We start from the raw sequence: 16,779 nt of genomic DNA, 5'->3' as shown, positions 1-16,779 counted from the left end.
CGTTACCTAACTATTTTTAAACTTAAATTAATTAGTAGGTAGTACGTTGTTTCGTTATTATTAGTTTAATTACTATAGTCTTCGTCTCTTCTCTCTCTCTCTCTCTCTCTCTCTCTCTCTCTCTCTTTCTCCATCTTTCTTTCTGTCCAAGGACAAAATACAATTGAATTATATCTTATGTTGACGTTTTTGTACTTGGAATTTAGACAATCAATATATTAACGATTGATCAGTCAAAGGCTGTGATCAAAGTCTCTCTACAAATGCTTTGAAGCGTTAGATGGACCAATTAGAAGAAAGAATTTTACAAACTGACAATTAAAAAACGCTTCAAAGCATTTGCAACATCACGTTGACCATACCAAAAGTTAATTGATCCCAAAAAAAGAAACAAACTATAATCAAAAAGGATATTGTAATATTTGTTGATGTTTTCTTCGGGATCGATTTAATATCGTTAATATATTGATTATTTAAATTCCAAGTATAAAAATAGTAACATAAGATAATCAACATAAGATGGAACTCAATTGTAGATATTGTATTTTGTCCTTCGGCAGAAAGAAAGAAAGAAAATTAGAGAAACGAATGATTAAGCAACATAGAAATAGATCCCTCTATGATTGTTTATGTTTCTTTATTTTTTATTTTTACTTTCCATAGCCAGAATGTTCGAGAACTGACTTTAAAGCCCATGAGAGATTGACACTTAAAATCGCGATACTCGATCTTAATAAATAACCATAATGATAATTTTATTTGTGCTTGTTACTGTTGTAATACTTATCTGTAATAAATACAAGATCAGAATGTAGACAGGAATCAACATGTAGACAGGAATTGTTTAATCATTTTAAGTTTGAATCGATATTAATTATATTGTAAAATATATGATCATATTGTAAAATATTTTTCACATACTAACGCAAACATTATTTTTATCGATATACTAAAAACGTGAGTCACAATATTCAATATTTATTTTTTATCTAATAATCTGATATACCAATATGTCCTAATCTTTATGATAACAATCGTTAATAATTTAATATAATGTTACATTAGACATAGTATTTATCAGATATCACTTCTCAAAGTTGAACAAAGTAAAAATCATTTCATATATTAAATAAAATCTTATATGCAAAAATATCTTGTATACATATAATTGTACAGTATATTTATTAGACACACACATATACACATATATTATACGCATATATTTATATGTAGAATATAATATTTTACACACATATAATAGGGTAGGCATAATTTTATAAATGAATTCGAGACCTAAAAGTAACTTAGGTATAAATTTATAATGAGAATTAATGAAATGTATTTATAACTCGAAAATCAAAGATAAAACAAATATTTATATGAATTTTTTGTGTCATGAATTTATTTCTGAAATTATATCCACATGAAATATTTTCTTTTTATTATACCCTGTGTAATAAAAATAAATTGTTTAATATCTTGATAATGATATATGTGTCATTTTAAAACAAAAATAATACATGTCTCTTTTTCTGTACTTCCAATAGAAATTTTCTAAATAATTAATCATTGATCTCATGGGATTTAGATCTAGGGAATCGTCGTCTAGTTAGCATTCCTTTTTTCTTTCCTTATTTTTTCTATTTTTACTTAACATTCGTTTTTAAACGGTTTTTCAATATTATAGTTATCGCCGAACCATAGATATCGTACGATTTTAGCGATATCTATATTTTAATTTTAAGATTGGCCCAGTAATCGTCACGTTAACCAAACTTTGGTCGTCACGTTAACTATTTGACTTTGCAAATTTATATTTTTTAGATTGAAAAGTAATTATTATTTTAGGTTATTTTAAATCAATTTTTTGTGATGATATAAAACGAATAAAAACGTCACTCTAAAATTCTTATATCTATTGCCGTTGTTGACAAAATCCTTCATAAAAATTAGAAGGCGCAAATGTATGAGTTATCGCCATGCCGCCATAACGGCATGCCCAATAATCGTCATAGTATGTCTCACAAATCGCCATACGTGTTTAACTTCCATCGCATATACGAGCGATGGAATGATTCAGACACATTAATTAATATATATATATATATATATATTTATAATTATATATTTTATAATTTTATTTAAATATAATATATATATTTTTATAATATAATTTTGTAATATAATTTTTATATATTTTTTTTTTTTTCAGAACTATCATTATTATAAATTTTCAATAAATATTAACAGTTGTTTCAACAGAAAAGAATTGTAAAATTAGTTTTTATTCGAATAGAGCCGATCTCTGTTCTAGATGTACCAATGATCGACATTCTTTATTTACTTGCGTATCTATTTATTAACTCGACTATGCCTATGACGATTACTAGTCCGTAGAATGTCTAGATAATAACAATTACGGATCTAATTTTTTTATTTAGATTTTGGATACATTATTCGATTTACAAGAATATTTTTGGGCCCATCTAGTAATCAACAGATATGGCGATTATCTGTCTCGAATGATTACGGCTTCAGTGAACCAGTGCTTGTCATGTAAAAAAAACTGAAATTTGTATGAAACAATAATTTGTGATGGTATACGTAAAACTGCGATCTCGAATTATAATTTGAAGCTCAATTTATTCCCTACAAGTTGCCAATACTCCAAAATCACGAGATGTCTTTTAACCTCACAATGAAGCATTTTATTGAAATCACGCATAGGCTCGGTTGCTGTATATATTCATGATTTAATCAATAGTGAATTCATATATTTATGAGTTTCCTAATGTAACATTGTAAATATTTCCTTGGAATACCGACAATAAAAATATTAGCAAGCCTTACGATCAACAGAAAGCATTAAAATACATCTTTAATACGTGAACTTGGTGATTATTGGTATCCTGATTTCCGGGCCAACTACCTCATTTTTATGTATAAAAACAGGTCAAAATCAAACAAAATGACTTCTGTAACTAACCATAAGGATAGTTGACGAAATCTTTCAATTTGATAAAAAATAATCTCGTAAGACACCAGAAAATTCATTTTATTCTGTCAAATTAACAAAAATGTTCTATAGATCTGCTTTATTAAAATTCTTCTAAAATAATTTTATCAAAAAAAAATATGTCTATGATAATTTATGTTGCATTTATCAATTGCTTATGTAAACTTCTTTCTTTGTAATATCCAATCTAAAATAGTTGTAATAAAATTGCATTTCTGCATGTGTTTATACTCTAATTTTAAATATTGTAGTTTTTCAAGACTTTAAAGTAATCGTAATTTCTTTATTTTTAGTCATATATCTTTTAATTACATCGACTATTTTTAACTTAATTATTTCGAAAAATGGTAATTTATTTTTTGTTGTTGCTAATTATCTTTGCAGATTATTAACGTGACTTATTTTTTTTCCTACATCATGACTCTAATTATATCAAAGATAAAGAAAGAAAGTTCACGAGTCATGTGAGCAATTTAGGTGAACTAATCTTGGATTAGCGATTCACCGTTTGTCTTATATTATAATACAGACAGAAGAAAAATTAACCATTATTTCTTTATTAATAATATTTTTTATGTAAATCTTATATTCTGTACACTTCACATGTTGCATATAAATTTTTTTTACATTTGAATAGAACGGAACAATGTAAGGATAGGGTCACTTTAAGGTTGCGAAGAATAAGAACTTCTATTATATATCTATTTTTGTCCAAACCATGCAAATCAAACAATACATCTTTTATTGTCATTGTGATTAGTGTGTCCGGTAAATACATTTAATATTTGAATAAATAAATAAAAAATGAAAGAAAATACTCATTTGAATTCACTTTTTTCTGTTGTTTATTGGATTCGTGTAATAAAATTTTTTAATAAGATTTTAATTCTTATGTAAATTCTAATTCTCTAAGGACCGCTTGTTCCATCTTTAGATAAATTATGAGGTAATTTACTTATTGAATAAACAAAAGAATAAGAATATAAGAGAATAAGAGAGTAACAGCTGAAATTTATCGGAAGATGGAACAACTCAATTTAATTGTTTTTTACTTAATAATTTATCTGAATTAGTAGATTTATATATCTTATGTTTTCAGATAAAATGTGCGATCAAATAAGTGACGCCATTTTGGATGCACACCTGAAACAAGATCCCGACGCTAAAGTAGCATGCGGTAAGTTTCGCCAAGACAGTGCTGATTTCTTCAAGCACTTGAATATGTATCTATTTATAAATTAGTTTGTTCGGCCCCGAACTAGTTTTAGGTCGAAACTTTTGACTTCTAACTATATTATATTTGCAATATGTATTATTAAAATTAATCAAAATTAACTTTTGAAAGAGAAAAAAATTTTTCCAAATATATTGTAGTTGCCTTAATCTTTTATTCAATTTTTCAATCTTTTAAATATAGTCACTATTCTGCATTAAATATATAATGTACAACAAAATCAAAATTTTTATTTATCACAGAAACCGTAACAAAAACTGGGATGATATTATTATGCGGAGAGATTACATCAAAGGCTGTAGTGGATTATCAGAAGATCGTTCGTGATACAGTAAAACACATCGGCTACGATGACTCTTCAAAAGGTACATCTAATCGAGGCGATATTTGCATTCTATCTGCCCTTAATTTTAGTGATGCACGTCTCTTACTTTTCCTGATTGTTTTTGACACTTTGTTGGATGTCAATGTTTGCGCGAGAAAAGTTGAAATCTGTACTCCCGACGAAACAAGTTTCGGGAGTGTAAAGATTTCAATTTACATTATATTCATGTAACACATGCATGCTCTGTGGCTAGAGATGTAAAATTACCGTCAAATTCAATTTAACAATCACGGTAAATAAAATTACGGTAAAATGGTAATTTATTGGTAATTATCTAGCTTTTTATTGAATTACTTAAAATTATTTTATATTTCTATTTAGATATTTCGACAGTAGTGCAATTATAGAAATATTATTTTATTTTTTATGTATAATTATGTCTTTGCTTTTACTTTAATAAAAACTGTAACAGTCTAGCCGCTAAAATAACAAGCAAATAAATAAAAGTTTTATAAATTTAATTGTAAAGTAAAAAATATAAAAATACAAATAAAAGGATTAAAATATATACAAAATAATTTAAAGTTACTGTATTGTTACATTTTTTTCAGAATCTTGATAAAAAAATTTATTTGAAGTTTTTTTAGTTTAGACTATGTACCTAGTCTTTTAATTGTCATAACATACATAATAGTTGTCAATATATAATAATTAAAAGGAATAATATTACATATTAACCTTTTTTTTATTGCTTTTTGACACACTGGATGGCTCATACCCAGAGCAATGTTTAAACAACTGACATTCTCATTTAAAAAATCCAATCAATATGAAAAAAATTATGATCCAATTTCAAGATCTGTAGAATACATTCAAATAACTTTTGATTGAGATTTCATTACAGTTTTGTGAAAAACAAGTCTTGGATTCAATGAATAGAAAAAAAACGAATAAAATCTTTGAAAAATTAGAACTTTTAAAAAATTTAATATTAAAAATTTACAGAATTGTTCAGATATACTTAAAAAAAAATTAGTTTGTAAGTTGGTTTTGGATAAAAGGTATTTATTTTGTATATTGAATGTAGGCTATTTTGGGAACAGAAAAAACAAAATTTTTTTATAAATATTATATTTTTGTTCTACAAAATAAAAGAAAATTGAGTTTCAGAGATTTAAAATAATTTTGTGGGTGGTTCAGGTATATCAACGAAGGGTTAATATTACATATATTGATATACAATATATTATACTGTATACCAATATGTAATATCAAAATGAAAAATATGAGTTAAATGAAACATTTAGTAACTAAAAGCTAAATGCTCCTACATCAAATTATTTTTTTTATTTTTTTTAAATTACCATTTTACCAACCAAAAATTACTGACTAATTTATCGAATAAATTACCGTAAAATTTGATCATTCTCATCTCTCTGTGGCCGAATAAATAGCCAATCTTTACTCATCTCTTTGCATGATCTTTTTTTTTGTCCGAAAGATAATGAGCAGAATACAGATTATCTGATCGATCGGGGCATGGAGGATTCAAGTCAAATATATGTATACACAAAGAATCTTTATATTTGTCTTGATGTATTATTATTTTATTATAAAGAAACAAAAAATGATGTCTACAACTTGAATTTTTTGTGCCATGATTCGATCGTGTTGTCATAACGATTCGATAAGGGAGAATCGTATGAGGCGGATTTTATGAGGAGCTGACTATTCAACCACAGAGCATGCATGTGTTACACGGGCATAATGTAATACATGCATGCTCTGTAGCTGAATAAGTAGCCAACTTACGACAACATGATCGAATCATCGCACAAAAGATTCAAGTTGTAGACATTATTTATAATTTTTGTTTCTTTATACTGAATAATATTATAATAATAATACTATAATATTAAGACAAACATAAAGATCTTTGTGTATACACAATTCTTTGTGTATACACATATTCGACTTAGAGCTTCCATGCCTCAATCGATCGGATAATCTGTATTCTGCTCATTATTTTCTTTCGGACAAAAAAAAGATCATGCAAGGAGATGAGTAAAGACTGTGTAACGTAAGCATATCGTGGCAGGATTTGATTGGCGTACACTGAACCTTTTGGTGGCGATCGAACAGCAATCACCGAATATCGCGGATGGTGTCCATATGGACAGACAAGAGACGGACGTGGGTGCAGGTGATCAGGTAACCCATTCTCAGTCCATGCCACAGAACAGTAAAAAATAATTCAATATTCTTATTTCTTCCCCTCTTTCCCCTTCCTGGAAAGATTGCCTCAAAATCTGTTTTGCTATTCTGTATGTCACAAGCGTGTGTTACATCTACGTGTGTGATAATGCAAGCACTCGTACAAGTATTTATAAGCACTATTGTTGTAAGATAATACTATAACATTTTTATGAAAAATTCTTCACAATGCTGCGTCAATCGTGCAGGAAATTTCTAATTTGACAGAAATATCTCGAAGATGAATTACAAAGCACTGGAATGTGATTCCAACAAAGTGCCGATATTACTTATCATGTTTATAGGAAGTAAGGCTGCCTGTAATATGTTCAGATACACGCATACATATAACATTATTCATTATGTATAATAAGTTCATTGTTTAATCTATAAATAAGTATAACATGTACCAGACAGAAGAATTAGTATTTCAAAGAACTGAAATTTATTCGATATTTTGAGAAATTTGTCTGAACTCGTACATTCAGCCATCAGTATTAGTTTTAATCAAGCCAGGATCAATGCAGTATGATAAAAACCCGATACATCAAAATGGCGGAATCTCATAAAAGAAGAATGTTGATGCATTAACAGCAGTGAATATCTTTATCTTATGTAGTTGATTTCTGCAGGTTTTGACTACAAGCTGTGCAATGTTCTATTGGCACTCGACGCTCAGTCACCAAATATCGCGGCAGGCGTTCATGAAAACCGTAGCGACGAGGAAGTGGGAGCAGGAGATCAGGTCAATTAGCATTTCCATCGTTGAATTTATCTTTTCTCTTTGTTTCCTATTTTCTTCTTTTTGACCGTTTGCCTCCTGCGCTACTAAGTACATTCTTTACAGTACTAGTAACATCACTTCTTCTTTACTTCACTTGTACTCCATTAGCCTGTTTCTTATTTCTTCACTATAGAGGTGGAAGTGGTATTTGACATATTGAGTGTCTTTCATTGCTGCATTATCACAGTAGCATTATCTAAAATGCACTACTATACGAATGATTCTGTTGTGAATTCTGTAGCTGGATCTGGAATATAGGAAGTGCGAAATTGATTGAGTATGAATACAATTTGTGCATGAAAGTTTATGTAGATTTGAAAACATTTATACGTTTTACACTGTAGATCTCTAATATCTCCATAGAATAATCACTTCAGTATGATTCTATTTTGTAGTTGAGAATGTAATTTATTGTTAAATAATTTAAATTAAATAAAATTGATCTGGCTAAAATCATAATCCTAATCGAATTTGTTACGTAATTAAATTAGTTGGTTGTATTATTAATGGTGTGAGATGTAAATATTTTGTAAATAGTTTTTTTACTGCAATTGTTAATGACAATATCCCTTCTATCATATTTACATATTCTGTTCTGTGTGTGGCATTCTTTATTGTTCTTTATTATTATTTTTTATTGCTTTATTACTTGCTTTTTTACAGCACAACATGTATATTAATATTATGCAATAATTTAATCTTCACAAAAAGCTTCTCTATTTTTATTTAAACTTTCTTTTATTTCACGCACAAAAATATGTTACTTTTATATTTTGACAGCACATAATTTCAAATAACTAATCTATATATTTAAAATTATATGTACAATATTTTGCTTGTGAAGCTTATATCTTATAAATTTTAGTTGGAATAACTCAAATTCTTCCACCAGGGTCTAATGTTTGGATATGCAACTGATGAAACCGATGAATGTATGCCACTGACGGTCGTGTTGGCGCATAAATTGAATCAGAAAATCGCCGAGCTAAGACGAAGTGGCGAATTGTGGTGGGCTCGTCCAGATTCAAAAACACAGGTTTGATTTTTATATATCTGTATATATTTTTCATTTATCTTAATTTATAAAGCGTAGAGTTTAAATCTGATATGATAAACAAACAAAAAATTTACCGAAATTTAAGAAATTTTTAGGAGATTTTCTAATTATTAGTGATTAGCTTTTCATGCTTAGAGACAATTAAAAAATGAGATTTATAGACAATGACGATTATTCGAAGATGAATTTTATGAAGTATTTGCTACTCATGAATGCTATGATGTTAAAATTTAAACTGAGAATAATCTATCAAATGTATGTGTTTACAATACATTAATAATTTAAAAAATTAGTGTAAAATTATACATAAAATGTAAATATGTATGCGATAGGTAACCTGTGAATACATCATGGATCACGGAACCTGCGTACCTATAAGAGTCCATACTGTTGTCGTGTCATTGCAACATAGTGAAAAAATTAGTCTAGATGAACTACGTAAGGCGGTCATGGAGAAAGTCATCAAAGAAGTGATTCCAGCGAGATATTTGGATGAAAGAACAGTCTTCCATGTGAATCCTTGCGGGCTTTTCATTATTGGTGGACCACAGGTATCATTAAAATATTAAAAAATGAAGTTCATAGACAATGGTGATTATTCGATGATGCATTTTGTATATTTGCTACTTTTGAATGCAATGATATTAAAAATTAAACTGAGAATAATCCTTCAAATATATATTTTGCAATATTTTAATAATTAAAAAAATTAATATACAATTATATATAAAACTTATATGATTATGTTTTAAATTATTACATGACAATGCAAATATTAATCAATCTTAAATAAAAATATGCATTACGTTTTGTAAATTGTGTTCTCTCTTTCTGATATACTCCTATTACAAATTTCAGAGTGACGCTGGTCTTACTGGTCGAAAGATCATCGTAGATACGTATGGTGGTTGGGGAGCGCATGGTGGTGGTGCATTTTCCGGTAAAGATTTTACGAAAGTGGATAGATCAGCTGCATATGCTGCAAGATGGGTTGCTAAATCCTTGGTGAAAGCTGGTCTTTGCAGACGGTGTCTTGTACAGGTAAAAAAAAATTTATAAGATTTTATTAAAATAAATTAAACAATGGCTATAACTTTTGTAATATGAAATTCCATAACTTTGTATCATATAGAAAATTTGTAATTATTTGTGTTAGGTTTCTTATGCTATTGGAGTAGCGGAACCATTGTCTATCACAGTTTTCGATTATGGCACATCCACGCGTTCACAAAATGAGCTCTTAGACATAGTGCACAAGAATTTCGATTTGCGACCCGGAAAAATCGTCAAGTATGTATAATTAATTTTTCTTGTAATTTTAATACTTTTATTACACAAACTGTTATAATAAATATTATTTTATTTACATGATATATTACAATGATTATAATTCATTAATAATAAATCAAGAGGATAAATTAATTAAAATATATTATCTTCTTTATAGAGAGTTGAACCTTCGCAATCCTATTTACCAACAAACCAGTACATATGGTCACTTCGGACGAGACGGTTTTACATGGGAGCAACCAAAAAAGCTGGTCTTTGATTGATGAGAGGATGGATTTTAAATTGGTTTTGGCGTTTTTCGGTTTTAGGTATTTGATAGAATCTGTTTCTCGTTCTCTAATTCTATCTCCCTCTCTATCTTTTTCTCGGAGAAAAAAATCGTATTTCAAGTAAAAGAAAAGAATTTCGTCCGCGATATACTTCGATCTCCGTGCCGCAGCCATTATCGAGGCCATCGATTACGCCAATACTTAGCAATAGAGAGGACTAGGTATGGGCAATTCTCTTTCTAGTTCTTTTTGCCATGGAATACCGCATTATATATGTGACGACAGGCATAGTACAAATATCGTTTATAATCCAGTATATTACATCCAATCCAATACATTACATCGCATTATGAAAAAAGCGTTATGAAAAGAGCGAATTGAGCCTATATTATGAAGCGCATTTTCATGTTTAGATGTTCAAAAACTTCTTTCTTAAACTGATGTGAATGATTTACGAGAAAACATAGGGAAATGTCCCCTTCCAATTTTGACGATTTTGACGTTTTAATTTGTGTAGTCCAGATTAAAATAAAATACGTTTTCTTATATGTTTATACGTTTCTATGATTGTACTCACTTTTATGTAATGGAACGCTTTTTTTTTAAATTAAATTTCAAAGCGAATATCATTAAAATTGTTAAAAATTTATTTACCATTATAAAATACTATAGATCATTCACACACAACTTTTATCAAAAAATTTTTTTGATCTTTTATAGAGTTGATTTTCATCAAAGTATTTTATCCCTTAAAAATGCATATATTGTCACATATAAAAAAATATATGTTTCTTATTTTAATCTAGATTATAACGTATTAAAAGCTGATTAAAATCGAAAGAGATGGATACCTTCCTGTGTTTTCTTGTCAGTCTGGTAACAGCAAATTATATGCTGATGCTATTTACTTGCAAATAAATAAGAACAAAAGAAACTTGTAGTAGATAAAAATTTTCATCTTTAAAAAAATGTATAAACAAGCGCATATCGATATGTGTTTTCAGATTCGGGAATGTAACTGCAGGTCTTGTAGATTTTTAGCTGTATTAGTCCTTCGCACGTACATGAAAGTTCGATACTCCGACTTGATCAATTAATGTTCATTTTTATCAGTGTAAGTTAAAGTTAATTTACATTGGAAAAAGTAGACGTAAACGAGCTAATTTTTTAATCAGAATGCATAAATCACATACCGCTGATTTACGTAAAGTATTTTATTTCATTAATGAAACTATCGAATTACCGATCGATCTTTCGTGTACGTATCTTCATTAGAATTATTAATCGTTGAGGAGGAAAAAGAAGTGTAAATTGACAATGTATCCTTGATATATGTGTAGCAAAGAAGGAAATGACGTTGCACGTCATGAACGCGTCACGTTCATGAGTTTTACGAAAGATAGTTACAACATAATACGGATCAAATACATTATCAAATTAGAATAGAATCATCATTTAAATATCTTAGAGTATTTAAAAATCATCAGATTAGAGAGTCTACAGCTTCGTAATAAAATTAGATTTCACATCATTTTATAGTATAGGTACACGCGAATATTCGTAACTATGCAATGTATTTAATAGCTCTATGGAATGTACAGTCATTTCCCCCTTTGCTATTGTTTTAACTAAATAGAACAATTGCAGCAGATATTATAAAAAGATGCGAAATTGAAAATCTAATCTCGGTAGAGGTCCAGCACAGACCGTGTGACGGAGCTCGAAACTGTTGTAGAATTTTTCATTATTCTTTGGTATATTGTCCGACATTGTCGGATTTTAATAGCAGACAAAAATTAAAAAACCCTTGTAAAAATATTTAATCACCTTCTGGCAGAATTGATGTGTGCGATTTGCATGAAAACGATATCGGCAATATGTAATAGTGCACAGATCATGAAAAAAAAATATAATAAAACCGATTTTTTAATAAAAAGCATTCTCTGTCGTTTTGTGTATTACCGCACCATTACATAGATAAACATTATCCTCGATCTTCCTAGAATTTACGCAACACATAATTTGCACTTAACGGACTAATAATTGCATTTCTGTGAATGTTTTTCCCGACAAATGGCATGAGCTCTGTCGCACAAGACTGGCTATATAGTTCGCAAATATAGCGAGTCATTTTTATATGCATTTGCACGGTCACTACAGTATAACGAATAAAATATATAACACATAAAATAATCTGAATAATCAAATAGCTCCTATGTTTCCTGTTGCCGCACATTTTGTTACATAGCGATACTTTTACAGTAGAGTATCATAGCGTATCCAGTAAAATAGATTTAAATAAAGCATACACAAGACATAGACTCGTCAGTGCAACTTATTCCTATTGTACATAAGATTTTGTAATATTTTTCTCCTTTTATATATCAAGTAATTCTCTTGTTTTAAAATATTTCCCCCTATATATAGCATACAATAGGTTTTAGGAAGCCAGGTAATAAGGATAATAATCACAATAGAATAGCATTTATGTGCACATAAATAATTCCATTAAGATAGCTTTGTATTTAGAACTATATACATCAATTATAGATAATAATAAACTTACATCGGAAAGAATACATGATACATAATCATTTATGATATATTGAATATAATATATAAAAATTATAATATAAGAATATAATTGCTGCCTAAAGGGGAAAGCTAAATTATATTAATGCAATCGATGTTATTATTCTATATTCAGCTGACGTTTTTATTATGTCGCATATGCTTCGTTCAAATTGCACTTAGTATTAAAAAATGATAAGGATATAATTCCTTTATGCATATAAAAATATCAATTGAATAAAAAAATGTTCGGAACTTAAAACTAATATTGAGTTTATTTTAATCATTTTTATATAAAAAATAGCAATGAAGTAATCGAGATGTTTCAATACTTTTTTGTGCATTTTACTTGCGTTTCAGAATTTTTATTAAAAGTTTTTAATATTTTTTGTTTTAAATTTTTTAATTTTTATATTTTAGATTTGATTTCGTGTACACACAAATGGATTGTTTGAGTAAGTTTCTTAAATAATAAAATTTGCTAATATTTATACAAAAATGACTAAAATAAATATACGTTAAATGTTCCTTAACATTAAATGTACGAATTACATATAAGATTACACAATTAAGCCCATCTCAATGAAATAAACACAAAAAACCCCTCAAAAATCTAGATTGGAAATTTTTTTCGCTAATATAGACAATTCACTGCAGGTCTAATTCCAACACAGATCAAAAATTTGAAAGAATTTTTCATACCCACTGGATCCCAGGAAAATCACAACAAACTGAGCAAATATTGCTCAATTTGCTATGAGTTTCTTGGGCGCATGGATACGACTGTGTCTTAGCAGTGAACTCTTATCTGTAAATGTCTTCTCACACTCGACGCACTTGTACGTTCTACCAGTGTGCGTAACCAAATGCCTGCTGAGACCCGATGCATGACAAAACGCTTTTGGACAAAGTTGACAATGATGCAATTGAATATCATTCGGATTCAATTTCTGATGCCGACGCATGTGTACTTTAAGCGCTTCTCGCTGCGTGAAGCTCTTATCGCAATGCTGGCACTGAAACGGTTTTTGGCCAGAATGTGTCATTAAGTGCCGGAACAAGATTTCCTTCTGAGCGAAAGCACGATGACAGATATTGCAACCAAATGGTTTTTCACCTGCAATATAAATAAAGATAACATTAATTGTATTATATATTTATTATATATTTATTCCTATAATAAATTTAATAGTTATGCATTTTTCAATGAATTGTTCATAAACGAATACTATATGATTTGTATTGAAAAGAAACAATCTGTTCAAAAAGAAGATTTTTTACGATGTGATTAAAATTTGTAATATCATAAATGTGAAATAGCAAATCTTTTTCTTAATAGGCAAATTGAAACAATTTCAGCAAGCTAGCTAGATAAGCTAGTCATCAACATCTCTAGGAAGAAATAATATTGAGAAAAATGTCCACAAATATTTAGTTTTTATATATATGTATTCATAATTAATATGAAAAACAACAAATACCAACCTGTATGTGTACGCTCGTGTCTTACTAACGCAGATCTTGTCGGAAACCATTTTTCGCATGCCTGACACGTAAATCCCCTCTGTGTAGAATGTACTGATTGATGACTCTTCAACATTATTCTCCGGGTGAACGCTTTCGGGCACTTGTCGCATTTAAACACCTTCAATTCTGGATTAGCATCAACTGCAATATACATTTGTCTTTTATATAACTATCGCATTCTCTACTATCGTCATTTCTCCTTTATTACAAATAACATATCTTGTAGAATTCTTTACCGATTGTGTCACCCAAGGGCTGTAACTTCAATGAATCAGGCTCATTAGGATTGTCGCTGGTGACTTCCATCATGTAAACATTCTTATGTTCGTTTCCTATTCCTCGCTGCATCTCTTCTGTCTCGTCGTCGGACTCCTGTTCTTGTTTGATACGCGATGTCCTTATCGTACAGCGTGCCTTCGCCATTCGTTCCTCAGCAGGTACCAGCGTAATGTTCTCCGGATCCTCCGAGATATTTTCTTCCATCTCTGGATTTTCAGAAGTCATTCCTGCATATCAATTAATAACGGTACATATATATAAATATTTATAAATATTTCTCAATATTACTTCCTAGTAATAAATTTTAATCTTCCAGAGTAATAAATTTTAAATACAAGTTTCTAAAATGAAGATTAAACAATCTTTAATAAAATTTTCAATTTTAAAAAGCCAATGGAAATCGGTCCATTTACTATCATTTACTATCATTTACTATAATGTGATGAAATAAACTCCTTGTCAGTAACACACCCAGAATATAGCCACCAACAAGTTCCTCCTCTGTCACTTTGATAGGATCTCCATCTGTCTGACCACTGTTGCCTTTCGTTGAAACCAGATCAGCTAGCAGCTGCTTAACTTGCTTGGACTTTCCCGTGGATTCTTGAGATTCATCCCTACTGTTATCCTGGTTCTCGCCTTCTTCGTCCTGCCCAGTCAATTGTTGAATCAACTTCATATGCTTTCTGAGCTTGGAATCTGCAGCCTGGCATTTTTTTCTAAATTGATAGGATTTCTCCAACTGATATTTGCAGGGATGACATATCATGTTAGGCAGACCATCCTGCTCAAAAACCTATCAAAAACATATCAAGGTCTTCAGTTTATCAACTTTAATTAAAGCTTAATAAGATAAATGGAACTAAACTGATACTTAAAAAATATAATACATATTTTATCAATACAATTTACATGAGATTCCACTTCAAACAATCAAAATCTAATAAAATTTATCTTGCCTTTCTCTAACATAATCGAACATTTCGGATTGGAACGCGGAAAGCTCGAGCATCTTTCGGAGTTTACGTGCCATTGAGAGAAGTCGCCATTCGAAGAGGACGGTGCGTCTAAAAAAGCTGCGATTCCTCAAAGAAGCTCGGCTGCGAATTACATCGGGACGCTACACGTCCGACGCGTACTAACATTACAGATCTCTATAAATCCGTAGAGTAAACAGGAGTGCCTGCACCATGCCGGTTCTAGGTCTCTGTAATGAGGTAGTAGCGCGCGTAAAAGGCGTACCGCTATCTATCGTGTCGCATAAGTTCGTCGATAACTCGGTAAAGCCGGTACTTGCGAACCCGCGGCCGCGCGCAGCATCGATCGCTCGTACAACGTCATTCGCGCGCGCACGCGCACACATGCATGTGACGTAGCTGACAGCCTTACCACTGTACCGTGCGCCGCGCGTGAAAGTGTGCGTGTCATGTATACGCCACACACGCGGCGAAGAGGGGAGATAATATGCGAGAGGACGCCGTGCGCAGAGAGATAAACTAGATTCCTATTTTTCAATGAACGGCTCCTCCGGCCGCTGATTATTATCGCCCGATGCGAATCGATCGTGCCGACAACGGTGACGACGTCGATGGTGACGACGACGACATGTTTTTCGCGACGGTGATTTGCGTCGTGGAATTCACGCGTAGCTTTTTCTTTCCTCTCCTCACCTCGACCCACCTCGATATTGACGCAAGAGAGTATCCGCAACGGCATCGGCACGGTCTCATCGTCGTAGATCGGTACCATCTCCTCTTCCTTCGCCAGGCAGAGCCGGCACAGCTCGTTGACATGGATGATCACATTGCTCGGGCTGTCGCCCTTTTTCCTGCTGTACGTTTTCATCGTGTGCCCTTTCTAGCCGTGGGTGCCCGCTGTGCCGCTCTCGTCGATCTATCTGTTCTACTCTGGAGAATCCCTTTTCCCACCTTCCCACGCTCCACCCAGCTCTATCTATCTGCGTCCCGCGCTCTCCTTTTTCGAATTTGCGGCAAGTGGACGATCGGAGCGTGTAACGTCGAAAACGCGACGGAGTTTTCCCGAGTGAGAAGTCGCAATCGGCCAATGGACTCAGTCACACACAACGGAATCTATAATGGCGGTCGTCCTCAATGGCGGGCGCGTACGACAGACTACAGCGCTGCGTCCTCAATGGCGGAAGAAACGCTATGCGT

The 16,779-nt window shown here is 31.1% G+C and overlaps 2 protein-coding genes across 2 annotated transcripts in view; one reads left to right on the top strand and one right to left on the bottom strand.

The window, feature by feature from the left end:
- LOC105623300 (S-adenosylmethionine synthase) overlaps window positions 1-10,222 on the top strand; it is a 12,080-nt gene extending 1,858 nt beyond the window's left edge. The window contains exons 2-9 of the mRNA XM_012204697.1: window positions 4,116-4,193; window positions 4,493-4,615; window positions 7,461-7,573; window positions 8,505-8,648; window positions 9,002-9,220; window positions 9,528-9,710; window positions 9,826-9,959; window positions 10,117-10,222. Coding sequence (XP_012060087.1) covers window positions 4,116-4,193; window positions 4,493-4,615; window positions 7,461-7,573; window positions 8,505-8,648; window positions 9,002-9,220; window positions 9,528-9,710; window positions 9,826-9,959; window positions 10,117-10,222 — 1,100 coding nt within the window. The remainder of the gene's footprint in view (window positions 1-4,115; window positions 4,194-4,492; window positions 4,616-7,460; window positions 7,574-8,504; window positions 8,649-9,001; window positions 9,221-9,527; window positions 9,711-9,825; window positions 9,960-10,116) is intronic.
- A 3,323-nt stretch (window positions 10,223-13,545) lies between these two features.
- On the bottom strand, window positions 13,546-16,450 carry LOC105623299 (zinc finger protein 543-like). Its single transcript, XM_012204696.1, has 5 exons — window positions 16,286-16,450; window positions 15,077-15,401; window positions 14,563-14,832; window positions 14,285-14,467; window positions 13,546-13,916 (listed from the first exon to the last, which is right to left on the bottom strand). Exons 1-5 carry the CDS (start codon window positions 16,448-16,450, stop codon window positions 13,546-13,548), a joined length of 1,314 nt encoding a protein of 437 aa, XP_012060086.1.
- Between the last annotated feature and the right edge of the window lie 329 nt (window positions 16,451-16,779).

Source organism: Atta cephalotes, assembly GCF_000143395.1.
Source record: "Atta cephalotes unplaced genomic scaffold scaffold00055, whole genome shotgun sequence".
Lineage (NCBI taxonomy): Eukaryota > Metazoa > Arthropoda > Insecta > Hymenoptera > Formicidae > Atta > Atta cephalotes.
Note: the sequence above shows the minus strand (reverse complement) of the source record. Positions and strands in the feature narration are given on the sequence as shown.